The sequence below is a fragment of the Poecilia formosa genome, unplaced genomic scaffold (genome assembly GCF_000485575.1).
Source record: "Poecilia formosa unplaced genomic scaffold, Poecilia_formosa-5.1.2 Scaffold3, whole genome shotgun sequence".
Classification (NCBI taxonomy): domain Eukaryota; kingdom Metazoa; phylum Chordata; class Actinopteri; order Cyprinodontiformes; family Poeciliidae; genus Poecilia; species Poecilia formosa.
Window position 1 is genome coordinate 1,174,420 of NW_006799942.1, and position 14,906 is coordinate 1,189,325.

The 14,906-nt window shown below is 40.1% G+C and overlaps 2 protein-coding genes across 3 annotated transcripts; both read right to left on the bottom strand.

The window, feature by feature from the left end:
- Positions 1-395: 395 nt before the first annotated feature.
- tcerg1b (transcription elongation regulator 1b (CA150)) lies at positions 396-13,259 on the bottom strand. Of its 2 annotated transcripts, XM_007553573.2 has the most exons (21): positions 13,174-13,259; positions 11,480-11,723; positions 10,675-10,827; positions 9,736-10,021; positions 9,408-9,650; positions 7,866-7,925; positions 6,790-6,990; positions 5,924-6,030; positions 5,710-5,798; positions 5,450-5,610; positions 5,261-5,342; positions 5,017-5,152; positions 4,427-4,516; positions 4,212-4,330; positions 3,897-4,047; positions 3,371-3,535; positions 2,482-2,664; positions 2,149-2,328; positions 1,938-2,021; positions 1,738-1,838; positions 396-1,128 (listed from the first exon to the last, which is right to left on the bottom strand). In XM_007553573.2, the coding sequence occupies exons 1-21, from the start codon at positions 13,218-13,220 to the stop codon at positions 927-929; spliced, it is 3,084 nt and encodes a 1,027-aa protein (XP_007553635.1). In that variant the 5' UTR covers positions 13,221-13,259; the 3' UTR covers positions 396-926. The 2 variants fall into 2 exon arrangements, with proteins under 2 accessions (XP_007553635.1, XP_007553644.1); XM_007553582.2 differs by lacking the exon at positions 7,866-7,925.
- Positions 13,260-13,769: 510 nt separating this feature from the next.
- LOC107836906 (sex-determining region Y protein-like) lies at positions 13,770-14,819 on the bottom strand. The gene is made up of 3 exons (XM_016674462.1): positions 14,574-14,819; positions 14,155-14,416; positions 13,770-14,038 (listed from the first exon to the last, which is right to left on the bottom strand). Exons 1-3 carry the CDS (start codon positions 14,758-14,760, stop codon positions 13,909-13,911), a joined length of 579 nt encoding a protein of 192 aa, XP_016529948.1. The 5' UTR covers positions 14,761-14,819; the 3' UTR covers positions 13,770-13,908.
- Positions 14,820-14,906: the final 87 nt, after the last annotated feature.

Consider the following 14,906-nt stretch of genomic DNA (forward strand, 5'->3'; position numbering starts at 1 on the left):
GGAGACAAATCTTTTAGGGTTTCTCAATATAAACACCAAAATGTATACTTTTATTATATATAATATAAATATATATTCCTTTCAATAGCTGAACACAAAAATAGTAACTGAAATTAAGATTTTCTTTTTCAGATGCCTCAGTCTATTCAGTAGTAATATTAGTATATTACTTAAAAAAAAAAAAAAAGCTTTTCCCAGCTCAATTAATCTGTATTTTAATTTATTTGTTCACCTGATCTGTGTAGCACTCAATTTGTGCAATTTATTAAACTAAAATGTTATATTTGATATATTTATGCAACGTCCTCAGTTTATATTTCAATATAAGCTACTGTCTCCACCAGTATTGTTCACTTCAAACATGCTATGTGGGGAAAAAACAAATCAACAGAACCTCATGTTGAAAAACAGTGGATGTTGCTTTTATTTCATTCAACAGAGAAACTGCTGTGACATTGGAGTAAACCACTGAGCTGAAACTAACATTCACACTGTGCCGCATAAATGGTGACTGGCACAGTGGAGCTGTAAGGCTTAAGGACGCCTCAAACATATACTCAATTAAACATGCCTGCGCCACACTCGTACTCACACACACACATCTTCATTTACATCAGCTATCTTACATCTGTGTGGCTGCTCAAACAGCCTCACCGCTTTCTCCTCTCCCTCAGAGGTAAAGAGGTCAACAGTCGACTGGAGATCAGGTCAACCTCTGTTCCCTGCTGTGACCTTAAATGCAGGATGAAGAGATGGCATAACACAGAGACCTTAACCGTTCATCTCGAAGCAAGTCAGCCCCCAGCAATAACACTGCGAGGCCAGCCTGAAGGCTGGGATTCAGGAGGTGCTGGGGGAGGTCATGCTCTGGCCAAAGGGAGGGGTGGGGAGGAGTAGGTCACTGGTCATGGTGGCGATCCAGCCGTTCACTTGGTGGAGCGTCGCGTCGGTTCAGAGGCGGTGGGGGGAGGAGGCGGGCCGCGTCGGTCCAAATCCTCGATGTAGAACATGATCAGCTTTCTGCGCTCCTCTGGGACGCACTCCAGCACGAGGTATCGCTTGTCGTTTTGAAGGATTTTCTCCACGTCTTTCAGATGCTGGTCCGACTCCTGGATCAGCTTTCTGGACCTGGAAAAGTGGAACCATTAGAGCCACAAAAACAGGAACTTTCTTTGAATTTAGCAGTGAATTTATTTCATAAGGGACAGTTTATATTAATCACATGAGTGCATGAAAACAGCCATGCAAATATGCCAGACTTAGCACCAATTTTCATCTGTAGTTCTCCGACAAGATAGTTTTTACTAACAACTTAACGCTACCAATCAACCCTGTGAACGCGCTGCATACACCGTTACAGGAAAACAGGAGCTTATTATTTTTTTTCAGATTCTCTGTCTCATACCATACTGTCGGCATAGTGACAGTTTCAACAAATGCATAAAGAAACAAAACTGGCAGTGTGATTGGAAATTTTATTTTTACTACTTTCTCCACCGTGAGGCGAGAAAATCAGTAAATATCAGTAAATTTTAAATATGATTCAGTGCAGTGGCTTGAATATTTTTCAATAATATTTGTGTTTGTAGGCCATTACAATTACAAATAAGTGATTGCTTTCTTTTAATCGTAGTCTTTATTACTGCAATAGTACCAAAAAATATTGTGATAAAATTCTAGGTCCATTTTGCCTGTCAGTAATGCAGTTTTTAAAGGGTTCCTGCTGAGTGCACACACCTGTACGTGATGAACTTTGTCTCCTTCAGCAGGGTTCTGAAGTCAGCTTTGGCCGTGATGTATTTGTCTTTGATGTAGTCTTCAAACTCTCGCTGTCTCTTCTGCAAAAAGAGATAAACACATAAAACATGAAAACCACACAAATCAGATTTTGTTGAGTTAATATGTTGAATTGCTGCAGGTGTTAGATAGTCTCTTACTCTGTCACTGGAGGAGAATTTAATACAGCGAGGGTCATCTTTGATGACCTTCTTGACTTCCTTCCATGTAGTCGTCAGTGTGATCTGCAACAACGAAACTTTTAAATAAGCTGCTTCATTTAAAAAATTAAAATGACGCTCAGGCTGGAAACCTTCCCAGAAGTTCTCCTTACATTTGAACATTTTTCTGCGTCATGTTTTAACTTCTCACCATGCTGGTCTCGTCAAGCAGCTGCCTGAACTGTTCCTTCTTCTTCTTGGCCAGCGCCTCTACGTGCTCGTTGAACAGCTTCTCCTTCTCCTCCCTTTCCAGCAGGGAAGCAGACTCCCAGCGGTGGTCCTTCCGCAGGTTGCGGCGCGTGTCCGACCACGTTGCGTCCGAAGAACGGACCTGAGGGAGGGGCAGAAATCTCTTACAGCCAAGATAATCGCAAAGTATGCAACAAAAAAAATAAATAAATAAATAAATAAATATGGAGGTTTGAAGATTCAGGAAGGATCAGAGTGTTGCAGCACCAGCGACAGAAACCCTGGAGCATCTCACCATGTCAGACATGAGGGCTTTGAAGTTCTGGATGGCCTCCTCCCGTTTGTGCTGCTCCCTTTCTCGGTCGATCTCTTTGGTCTGCTCCGATCGGGCTTTCTGCACCTCCCGCTCCCTCTCTCTGAGGCTGGCCTCGATGCGAGCCTGCCGCTCCAGCTCTCGCTCCTTCTCAATGTCCACATTCTACAGGGCAGGGAAAACTTTATTACCTTAATGCAGGGATGTAACTCATTTTCACTTTGGGTCATGTCAAGGTCATAATGATCTTAAACGGCCGGTTGTATCAGAATCAGTAAAATAAACCTGCATCATGCATGCAAGATGTAAGTGCTGCTCATATCAGTGTGTCTTAAAATTCATTTATGGTGGACATGTTTTGAAACTGATGTAATTGTTTTTTGTGGCAATGAAAATCACAGATTTGTGGGACGAATTTAGAAATATTCACAAAATATCTTGCAATATTTGCAATTATGTATGACGGTAACTTTTTGTTCGATGGGCTATAATTTGACATCAAGTAAAGCTGAGGAAGCAGTGTAGCAGAAGTCAGAAATACTGCCACCTGCAGGTGGGAGTTAGCATCAAATAAACCCAATGTTTTGACAATTTTGGTGGAAATTTTGCAGTAAAGTCACAATTATGCATTATTGCAAAAAAAGTGCAAGGATCTGTTGATTTTCCATGACTGGAGAAACTGATGCAATCTGGCAGTATATGAATAAAAACTGCTTTGATTAGATTGATACAATATTTAAGCACAGAACTGTTATATTAAAGGTTTTATTTATGCGTCCCTCTGGAGTCCAAAGGGCCAAATTTGGCCCCTGGGGCCTTGAGTTTGACACATTTTCAGTCCATTCTCCTCTGTTCAAAGAGCTGCTCCTACCTTTGCTTGTTTCTCCATGAACTGTTTGAATAGCTCCTCTCTGAGAGCGGAGCTGTCCACAGCCTTGTACCGAGGGTCAGTCTCTAGCCGCTCTTTCACTTTGCTCCATCGCTGATTTCCCTCCACGTGTTGGTCGCTGAGCAGGTCAAAAAAGTCTTGCCTAACCTGAGCAGAAAAAAGTAAAACTCGTGAGCAAACCTTTCCAGAATTGTGGCAAAGTAAAATTTAAGTTTATGACAAGTACAGCTAAGGATTATTGTGCTGCAAATCTGTGAAAATGTGCTATTTAATTAAATCAGGGGAGAATTATTGTGGTCAGAGAAAGAGATTCTTCTTTACCCCACATGGTGCTCAGCTAGGAAAAACTTTTTTTCTGCTAGTTACAAACCTTAAGCATTGCATGTGTGAATTCCTCCTACCACTGATCAATTACATTTTCTACCAACAGAAAACAGCTTCCTGCAAAAGCTCTGCAATTCAAAATAAAACCTTTAAAAACCAGAGCGCAGGTTTAGGTTAGCGTTACCTTCTCTCCTCTGGTTTTGGAGTCTTCTTTGTCTCTCTTCCTCATAGCGGTCATAAATTCGATGAAGATCGCCTCCCTGTCCTTCATCTTGTCGATGGCCTTGAATCTTGGATCTCTTCCATGCTTCATGGCAAATTCACTAAATGTTGTTCTGCAGATTTGAAAGCAAGAAACCAGTGTCACTTTGGCCTATTAGAGTGAAAGTTTAACAAGGATCATAAATTAATATCCACAACTGGTTGTTGAACAAACCAGTAAAAAAGTTTCACAACCATCTTCAGAAACATTCAGAATAAAAATGGCTGGTTTGTTTACTTGGGTGTGAGCTTGGAATCCTCCATCATCCGCCTGAAATCATCTTTGGCCTGCATGAGCTTGTTCTTCTTCTCCTTTCTTTCCTCTTCAGCTCTTGTTTTCACATACTGATCAAAAACCTGAGGACACGATCATAAATAATGACTGGAGGATTAAAAACGAAAAAAAGACAAATACAGAGTAGATAAAAAGAAGAAGAAATGATGAAAATGAACCTGTTTCCTTTCTTTTGGGTTGAGCAGAAGGTAGCGCGGGTCGAACACGATCTTATGGAGCTCTTTGTCCCAGGTCGAGAACGCAGACACCTGCAAGCAGGACAAACAAACTGCTATTCCATAGAAAACTACGATTCTTCTGAACCAGAAAATAAAGAAATAAATCCAATACATTTCTGCTAAGCTATAAAAACTTTAAAAAATGTCCTGAGAAACTGAAAATGTCAGTAATGATGATAAAGGTAGACTTTAATATTCAATAAGATGGACAAGTAAGCATTTCATAAGGTGGAGAACAGTAGATATTTTCAGCTTGTACTCAAACATCATTACACTTTTATACTGCAAATCAGATTCGTTCATCAATATATTTAGAATTAATAAATGTTATTATTAATCCATAGAGGGAATTTAAGTGTTGACTTTATGAACGTTTTCAAAATAGTTATTTTTAATGTTTTACTGCATACTTTACTTAGTTTAAGTCTGCATTAAAACAGACTATATCTGAAAACAGACTAAATTTAAAAGTGCATGACAAGAGCTCTACAAATAAGATTTGAGGTATTTAGAAGGTTGTGTTTTGTTACCCCTCTCTCCAGCAGCATGTCTCTGAACTGGGTCATCCTGGCCTCTAGGGGCACCACCGCTCTCTCTCTGGCCGCTCGCAGCTCTGCCTCCATGGCTGCTTCCTTCTCAGAGTCTGCCTCCTTCGTTTCTTCCTTCCTGTCAGGGGGAATCAAACCATCACAAGGTGAAGAAGAGCTTAAGCAATAATAAATTAAACGAGTGGTTCAACCTATGAATGGTTTTACATTAAATGAGCAGACTTACTTTCTCTTTTTGGATTTGGTTGGCTCCTCATCTGGACTATCTTCAGTGGCCAGCGGCGTCTCTGGTTCCTCCTTACTGACACCTGAGTACATCAAAATAACTTTCTTAGCGTAAAAGCTGCTAAAATGACCTTTTCTGTTGCAGCTGAAAGCCATAAATTAAAAAAAAGTCTGCTGTTGTTCTGCTCACCCGTCTTCTTGCTGTCCTCCAGGCCCCTCTTGTGTGGCGGCTCCTGGATGTGTTTGTCCACGTCGGATCGGCCGAGCAGCTCTTCGGGCCGGTCCCACATCGACAGCCGTGTGGTCGGGTTGTAGAAGAAAACCCGGTCGTCACCCGTCCATACCACACACCTGATGGAAAGAACAACAAAAATAGATTTTATTGTCTTTTTTTCTCCTCTGTCAGTAAGAAGCGATTATGTTGGTGTGTGGAGGATGTGGGATGCATACCAAGGTGTGCCAGGTATGGGGTTGGTGGCGACAGGCCGGGCTTTCTGAGCTGCCTTTTCTTCCTCAGTCATCTCTTCTTCTTTAGGTTCCTTGACAAACAGAGAGAGAGAAACAGGTTTTCATCTCCTGTGTTGTTTTTGTAACTTCTTTATATGTTTTGGTTGCAGTTTATTCTAATATCCCCATTAGATTGTTGTTCATATTGTTTACTGACCTCCTTCACATTATTAGTGTTTTCCATCTTTATATCATCATCCTCCATCTCCATTGCCTCAGCTTCCTCCTGGGTCAGACGTTCTTTGGCCTTCTCTGCTTCTTTTTCTAAGAAAAACACACAGACACGCACGTTTAAAAAAACACATGGAGGAAAGAATGAGACCTCATAATGACATCCATCCTGGCAGTTCAGATGGAACTGGATAAAACTGTTCACACATGAAATTAAAAGCATGTTCTGTTTAATTAAATTAGTAGCGCAGTCAGCAGATCTGCTGATGTCCATGGAATATAATAAACACAAATCACATAAACTACTTTATTTTTCATAGTTCAGTGTCAGACACTAAGGATTTTAATCCAAGTATAGAATGTTCCTGCTGCAATAAACACTGCATCAATTAATGGCATGATAAATTAAAACGAGGATGATCGTCTCCATTGGCATGATTTATTGTTTTTCTCTTTTCTCTCTAAATTTCTACCAAAAACTGGATGACAAAAGTTTACAGGCTGGTGCTTTTGTCTTAGCTAGCCCTTCTTTTGGAGGACAGTTTTGCTTTCAGACGTCATAATTAATTTTATTTGTTGCTTCTGTTTATTGATTTTGGATAAACAGTTCCAGTGTTAAATGTTCATTGGAATTTAAAGCTCATCGATCTTTCAGAATAAGTTCTTGCATTATTATGCCATCACCATTATATTACTTCCAAATGGTCACAAAACAACAATATTACCATTTATTGCAATAGTTTCTGGGACAATTTATCGTCCAGCAAAACTTGCTAAACTTTTTAACAAACACAAAAATTTAAATGTCTGTTCAAAAGTAAAGCTGAACTCACAGAAGTCAGAAGTTCCTACCTTTCTCTATGAGGGCCTGTGGTTTCTCCCAGGTGGACTCCAGCGTGCGGTTGTTGTAGTAGTACGTTTTCCCATCGGCTGTCCTGTACTCCGTCCACTCAGGAAGCTGCAGCGATCCGGCTATGGACGCCGGAGCCGGCGAAAGCGTCAGCTGCGGGTGCATCATGGAAACTAAAGGCGGGCCCATACCAGGGAGCATGCCTGTTGTTGGAAAACAGACGGAAAACATTCATTTTAATTATTTTCTACAGTGAGTTATGTCTGATTTCCTAAGATGTTAATGAATATTTAGAAAACAGCATGAAAAAACCCAGCTGAATAGCTTTCATAAAACATTTTAGAAACTTTAGGGGTAGTTTGTGAATGAAAAGCAAAATACCACTTAAAGAGTATTTGTAGAATAAAATTACTACGTTTAATAACACCTTCACCATAAACAACTAATTAACAGATAACACAAGCCAAATACACACAAAAAAAACAAACAAGTAGTGACCACACACTCACAACCATGCCACAGAAGAAGACAACCACATGATCACAACACATAGCCCGAATTAGCTGCTACAGGGCAACAACAGCTAGTGTTAATGGGACAGAGACGGCTTCTCTTCTGTCGTTTTCTCCTTTCTAAGAACAGGCTGCTCCTAACAACCAACAAATTCTCTTTAGATGCTGAACGCGGTAAATAAAAAGCAGCTTAACTGACAAGGTCAATCCCAAGGACAACACATCTTGAAGTCAAACCTTAAAAAGTTTTTTTGCGAGCACAAGGATGTTTGTTTTGAACTGCTGATGGTAGAAAAAACATCATAGCTAAACATTAATGTAGATAAGATATAAAGTTCTGATAAAACCAGAACTTTGATGAGAAATGATAACAAAGCTACACATTCTGTTTCTTTCTGTTGGAATGGCTGAAAAAAGTCACCACTGTACAGCGAATGGATGCATTCAACACCATGCTACTGGTTTTAAACGACCCCATGTTGACACCATACGATGCATGTAGATATCATTCACTACCATGCCATCTACTGTTGATCTGAGAGGCGAGCGAGCGGCTGGGTGTTTACCGTTGGCGCTGGGGCCTGCCTTTACACAGGGAGCACCTACTATCTGCACCATTGCTACACCTGCAAGAACAACGGACAAGCAAGCATGGGGATTGAACACAGCAGGAAACTGGACATCTTCTACCATGGTGTGCAAAGAGTGTGTGGCGTCCCACTTGGACAAACCGGCGTCAAAAAGGTTGGAAATCTCATATTTCTGAATTTGAGGAGATGAAATTATTTACACTAAACACTGAGGGACATCACAGCGTAGGATGCCATGTTGTCTTGTTTATAATTAAATTCATATGAAGCAACTGAAACGACTGGAAGGAGCCATTTTCCACATTTTATATGAATCCCAGAAAAACCCTTGAGATCTACAGTGCCTTTCCTTATTCATACCTCTTGCACTTTTTCTTGTTTTCTTACACTAAAACCATGAACTTCAATGCATTTTATTTATATTTAAGTCATTGTAGTGCAGAATTGTGGAAGTTACAGTTGGTCTTAGCACTTTTCACAAATAAAAAGTTGAATACCGCAGCATTAATTACATTCAGCCCCCTGAGCCGGTACCTTTTAGAACAATACTGGGTTTTGTCTCCACCAGCTTTGCACAAAAACAGAATCTGTCTTGGTAAAACTGTCTGATCAGATGAAGAGTATTTATGAAATTTAATTTTCAATTACTGACACAAATCCTCAATTAGCTTTGACCGAAACATTCTAGTGCAATCTAAACCACAAGTGTCAAACTCAAGGCAAGCTGTTCACAGTCCTGAGATTTGCTCCATTCACTTTTCCTATCCCTGCTGAAGAGAAACATTAGCACAGCATGATGCTGATTAAGATCTGAACATATGCACTTAAGCTAAGATTAAAATGCACAAATAGGCCTGTCACAATAACAAATCTGAAAATACATTCAGACAGATCAATAAACTTTAAATTAAATTTAAGCAAAACAACAGGAACAACTAACAAAATGGCTACTGAAGTCTCTGTTAACAAAACTGTCCTTCAGAAAAAGAGCTAGCTGAGAAAATGCAACAGGCTAAAGACTTTTGTCATCCAAATTTTAGTAAAAAAAGAAAAATAATAAATCATCCAAATAGAAGTTATTGAGCTCGTTTTAATTTATTATACAATTATTTGATTTATTGCAACAGGTCTGCACACAAACTGACTATTTACCAATTAGCTGAACTTTGAGGGAACCTGGTTGCACGTGATTTTATTCAGCGTAGAATGGTCTAAATATGGTCAGATTTTTATCTAGTAAAACATTTTACAATCATTTGTGTTGGTCTGCTAAATAAAATACAAAGAGGTTTTTTGTTGCAATAGAAAAAGTTAAAGAGGTATGAATACAGCGCAACATTTTACTTTGACCTCTACGCTGCACTACTAGAGGTTGCTACAATAAGCCACAAAGCAACACTTGCAAACAAGACAAAAACATTTATAATTTGCCCATAAAGACCTAAAGTTAAAAATCATTAAATATGCACCACAGTTTCATTAGAACAGCAGCTTTTGAGCTGCAGGTGTCATTCTCACCTGGTAGAGGGATGTGCATGCCTGGCAAAGGCACCCGGAAAGGTGGCACCATGACGGGTGGGAAGGCAGGTATGGCTGCAGTGGGCTGGGCCACACTGTGAGGCAAGGCTGCTGGCAGCAGTGGCACAGTCTGGACCGCCGTGACAGGGGACGGCACCGTGGAAACGGTCACCACGGTGACCGGCGACACAGCAACAGTGGACGTCACAGTGGCAACAGGGGGGAGGTCTGCTACAACGGTGGCTGTGAGGTAAGAAAGACAAAAACGACAAGGCACTTTTAGCTTTGTGTTCGCTGAGGCGCTGAGCGCCGAGGAACATTTGCTTACCTGCGATGGACACAGAGGGCGAGGGGGTGGTGGTGGGGTCTGAACTCGAGGTCAGAGTGTGGGTCGGGGTAGAGGTCGGGGCCTGAGTGGGGGAGGCCGCCGCCGTGCTGGCAGCTGTGTTTCCGCTGTTGGTGCTAGTGGGTCCGGTTGCACCCACGTTCGCACCAGAACCTGCAGCTGTAGCCCCCGCTACCAGAAGAGGGTTGAGTTCAGACTGCTGGATGATCTTCACACCATCTGGTTTGCTCCATGATGACTCTCTGGTCCGAGCGTTGTAGTAATATGTCTGAGGAGGAAATAAGTCATCAAACAAAGTTATTTCTTTTATTGAAAAGCTTAGCAGCAATGTAGGAATCTGCTAAACCTGTTTTATTTACTCCCTCAAGTCAATTTCTCCCTCCTTTTTTGCTAAATAAATATTCCAAACACTTCAAAGTACGTATTTATGTTTTTTAAAACATTTTAAATGCTTAATAGGAAACATATTCTGGCAGCATTTTGAACATTTTATAGTCAAGATAGGGATCTACATTGTCTGGAGAAATGGACAGAAACAGGGCCTTTCAATGTGTACATTTCATTTACATTGACTTTAAATGAGTAAAACTCTGTTTTACAGCAAAAGATCTCTCAATTTGTTTTCAAACTATGATTTTGTCACCAGCATTACTTTTGCAGGTTTACAAAGCAATGATCACCTCAGTAGATTACAAAAACTGAATGTATCTTTCACTGTTATTACAGAACAGGTATATTTTAGCTTTTATTATGCAAGTTTAACCATAAAACAAACATTTTCAAGAGAATGCAGCCAAAAATGTTCGGACTAAGGATCTGTGCTTGAGTTAAGCAGTTGTCCCTTATGAATATAATTGCAATCAAGTTCTTTCCTCTAAGATAAATGAAAAAAAAATATTCTGATGGGAGTTTTCATCCTACCTTTCCCTCTGAAGTTTTGTTCTCTACCCAGATTTCCTCTGCAGGATTGAGAGCTGGGTTTCCAGATGCAGGAACAGGAGGCATCCCAGGAGGAAACAGCATCCCTGGAGGAGGCGGCAAGTTGCCAATGGGAGGGGGAAGGAAAGGAGGCCTCTGCAGAAGAAGATGCAACAATGCATTTGGCTATCAGACTTTCTATCACAACAAAACATACATTTGTAGCAAACAGAAAACCTGCAAGAATAATTCAAAGTGGCTGATGCGTCATGGACTCATTTAAAGAAAGTCTCCCTGCATTAAAGAATCAATTACTGCAAAAGCTAGAGAGATCATCAAACATGCTAAGTCATATCCTTCTCTGATGAGTGAAGTCTTCTAAAAGCTGAACTTGTTAGGTTCACAGAGAGGAAAGCACAAAAAGCATTATTCATGTCTACTCACTGTTTTTCTCATTTTGAAAATTACTACTAAAAATAATACAAACACTAAGAAAACTACACCTGTTAATTCCCTGCAACAGTTCTAATAATTTTTTACAATTGCTTTAAACTCCGAATATAAAAAGTGAAAAAGCAACTAGCATCAACTGTCCCTTCAAATAGGAAATGAATAGATTTTGCATCAACTGAATAACAAAGCGATGTGCTCCATCTGTGGCCGGATGTTGGAAAACAAAGAGCTCTCCGAACGTATAGCATGAAATCAATATGTAACATGGCGTAATACAGTTATAATGACTGTGAAATATGGCATACACAATGACAGAAAGAAGTGCTAATGTTGCAGAAATATGTAAAACATTCACCTGGAGGTGAGGAGGTCCAATGGGTGGTGGCATGCCTCCGGGTGGTGGGATAGGCGGCATGTTTGGGTCAAAGGGAGGTCGGGCAAACGGGGGTCTTGGCGGCGGGCCCCTCATCATGCCAAATGGAGGCGGCGGTGGCCTTAGCAGTGGCGGAGGCCCTCGTAAAACTGGGGTCTGGGCTGGCGAAGGTGCGGGGGCAGTGGCAGGCGCAGGGCTGCGGAACCGCACTGCCTGCTGCGCCATTCTGGTCAATAAAGTAAAGGATTTTAATGCTTCAAGCTGCAGCTCTTCAATGCACAATACAAAAAAAAATTAGAGCTGCACCATACGTAGAATGCAAATGTGTGAAGGTGGTTAGCCATTTTCAGTATCAGTGAAGAATCTGAAAGATGATGTCAGAGGAAGAACAAAGGCTTCCAATAAGGAAACTTTGTTTTCTACAGATGCATGCTGGCATTTAAGCAACAATTATTAAGCTGTAAGTATTACACCAAAGCTCCTTTCTTCTATTTGTCATGTACAATTGTGTTTTAGGCAACACTGGCAGTAGTTTGAAAAATTAATTTCAATCAATTGAGCTAATGGCCCAACATCTCTTAAAGGAATACAGAAAACACTGATGTTTACAGTTAGCAATGCTTTGTACATGGATTTACTCAGTAAACAGTGCAAAACATCAATATAAAAACAGTTCAAAAAGTCAACTTCATTCTTTGTTTATTTTGAAAAATTAGTGAAATCCAGTTCTATGTGGAGCTGTTTAATGCAGACTGCTGAGATATGGTGCCCATTTAGAGATACAGGTGTACCATAAAAAACAACAAGCAAAAGTGAGATAAGGAGGTATGCTTTAATTCTTTTTCACTGGGACTTATTTATACATACCCATGTTCAATAACGTGGCTGATGCAGACATTAACTATCTTACCATATATATTTATTTCCAAAACAAATCAATTTAGGTTCAAAATATTTTTACAATTTCTTCAAGGGAAATTACAATCAGCTAAAAATCAGTATTTATTCAGATCACTTCTGTATCTTCCCAGAATTTCTACCATGTTAAATCTGCAAACATTGCAGCAGTGCAATTCCCCATGAACCAAAAAGTCAACAATAGCCTCTAAGAATATTTTAAAATTGGTATAATATCGGTATAAACTACACATGTTTATAGTTTAAATGTGTATGTGAGTTTTTTTGTTGTATGCGTTTGTAGTAATGTAGTCTATTAACCAACACACTTATATACTAAATGCTTTCGGGTCATACTCAGATAACTCTGAACAAAAATCAATCATGTTGTGATTGTCGCCTCTTGCTAGTCAAGCTAATAGCCACCCCGTTCATTCAATATACAGAGCGGACTGCTGTTTACCTAAACATCTTACGTGATTTATCTAACAAGCTTTTAAATGTAAATATGCAACTTGTGAGAACATAAGACCGGGCTCTGGTCAAAACAGTCGTTTTAGGATTAGGAAAGTATCTGTTCCGCGTGTTATAGACGGAGAGGCGCAACATAAGGCTAGTTAGCTACAGGCTAGTTAGCTGCCGTGGCTACATTCACAAGTAAAAACGCCAAAAATCTCAGTCGTAGACATCCCCGACCAGGTGCATATAAAATCTGCATTTGTATTTAATATTACACTTTAACCATTTTGCTGTAAACTCGTATTTTTCTCATAGCTGACCTGTTGTCGTTAAACCCAAGAGTTTCGCTCTCTGTCTGGTCCGCCATTACAGGAAAGTGTAACCGCTTTCTTCCTGGAAACGCCCCCAAAAGGTAATCACACGTTTCTATTGGTTGATCGTTGCCGTCCATAACGGTCCAGTTCAAGCTGCGCGCTCTGCGATTGGACACAAATGTTCTCGCGATCCTTTAGCTAAATGTTTATTGGCCTTCTTTTATCAGTTTATCTTTGTTCAGCGTGGAGCTAAGGATTTTAAACATAGGCTGTTCTGCTAATTTTTCATGCTGTTAGTGCTGACTCTGTTGTGCATTTTAATGTACGTACATCTTAATGTAAGCATTAAACGTTTGCACAGGTCAGTTATAGTTACCAGTGAAACTTTGGTTGAAAATGCACTTCAAAATATATCCATCCTTTATCTTCAAAGTTAAGATATTTTATTTAAAAATCGAGTGACTATTGAATGACGTGCCCTAAAGTCATTCAGTGACCCTTCAGTATTTCTCCTTAAAAATATAAAAGAAAAAAAATTCAAGATTCAGGAAATTTGAGCATGTATAGTAAGAAATTTTGATATAAAAAAAGTGTATGCACCATGTATTAGTGAACATTTTATTTAAAAACATGAAATCAGCTATCACCTGGAGGCTGGCTTATAAACTCTCCACATTGTTTAGTCTTGGTGAGAGGTGACATCAGCCAACACTGAAATTATGTTGAGCCAATGATGACTTCTTAGATAAAACCAGCTGAATAATAACGCTGCACTGAATAACCATCAAAGACAAATGGCCTCAAAGCTCCATCGTGCCAGTAACTTTGGTCGAGGTTTTCCTCCTCCATCCAGCTTCTGGCAAATCCGGGCCTATAAAAGCATTTTAAAAATAAATTTAAATCTTTGTGATTTATTGACTGTCAAGTATCTAAATACATTGAAAACAAGATGTGTAAAATATGGCAATCAGAAACTTTACACCGAACCTTAAACTCTGGCTCTGGCCCATATGGTACATGGTTGCTTGATGATGGGGGTTAAAGGGCAAATAGGAATTGCAGGAGACTGGTTGAGGCACAGGAGATGGACCAAATAGAATTGGGTCCAGAAACCTGGGTTGACCTGAAGGCATACTTTGTGAGCCAATACAGTGAATATTTGAGTCCTGCTGTTGTCCTGATGTTTGGTCATATTTCCCTTCAAAAGCTTGCTTTCTGTCTTTTCTCTTCCGGGGGCGATACTCGTAATCTGGTACCACAGTCAGAGCCAACATGAGTTATAATCAAAAGTTACGTCATCAAATGTCTTCCACAGAATACTTGACTAGAAGATGAAGTGATTGTACAGTCAATAATTAACATAAGCTTTTCAAATCCACTGTCGGACAGACATGTAATGTTCATACCAGGGAAGTGCAGTCTGTGCATCTTCTTCAGCTTGTCAGCTGCTTTAAAGTAGGGCCTCTTCTGTTCCTCACTGAGCTTATACCACTCATTTCCAAGCTGAACACTGATGTCATTGCTGGTTCTTCCTGGAAAGGCTTTTTGCATGGCCTCTCTGTGGACGCGAGCCCACACTAGAAAAGCGTTCATTGGCCGTTTGACCCGTCCGTTCTCTTGGATAAACTGGTTAGGTTTGAAATCTGAGGAAAAGATTTTAGGTATTTACATCCAATCACAGTAATGCAGTTAGATCCACTTTAAAAAATCTCTAACACACAATCCTAACAGTGGCTAAT

Excerpts from the sequence above, each read along its gene's own strand:
- tcerg1b (XM_007553573.2), bottom strand. The coding sequence starts at position 13,220 with ATGGCGGACCAGACAGAGAGCGAAACTCTTGGGTTTAACGACAACAG. Across the intron at positions 5,343-5,449 it reads GGAGGACAGCAAGAAGACGG|GTGTCAGTAAGGAGGAACCA; the intron begins GTGAGCAGAACA and ends TGATGTACTCAG. Across the intron at positions 2,022-2,148 it reads TGCTTGACGAGACCAGCATG|ATCACACTGACGACTACATG; the intron begins GTGAGAAGTTAA and ends TCGTTGTTGCAG.
- LOC107836906 (XM_016674462.1), bottom strand. The coding sequence starts at position 14,760 with ATGAACGCTTTTCTAGTGTGGGCTCGCGTCCACAGAGAGGCCATGCAA. Across the intron at positions 14,417-14,573 it reads GCACAGACTGCACTTCCCTG|ATTACGAGTATCGCCCCCGG; the intron begins GTATGAACATTA and ends CTGTGGTACCAG. Across the intron at positions 14,039-14,154 it reads GGCCAGAGCCAGAGTTTAAG|GCCCGGATTTGCCAGAAGCT; the intron begins GTTCGGTGTAAA and ends ATGCTTTTATAG.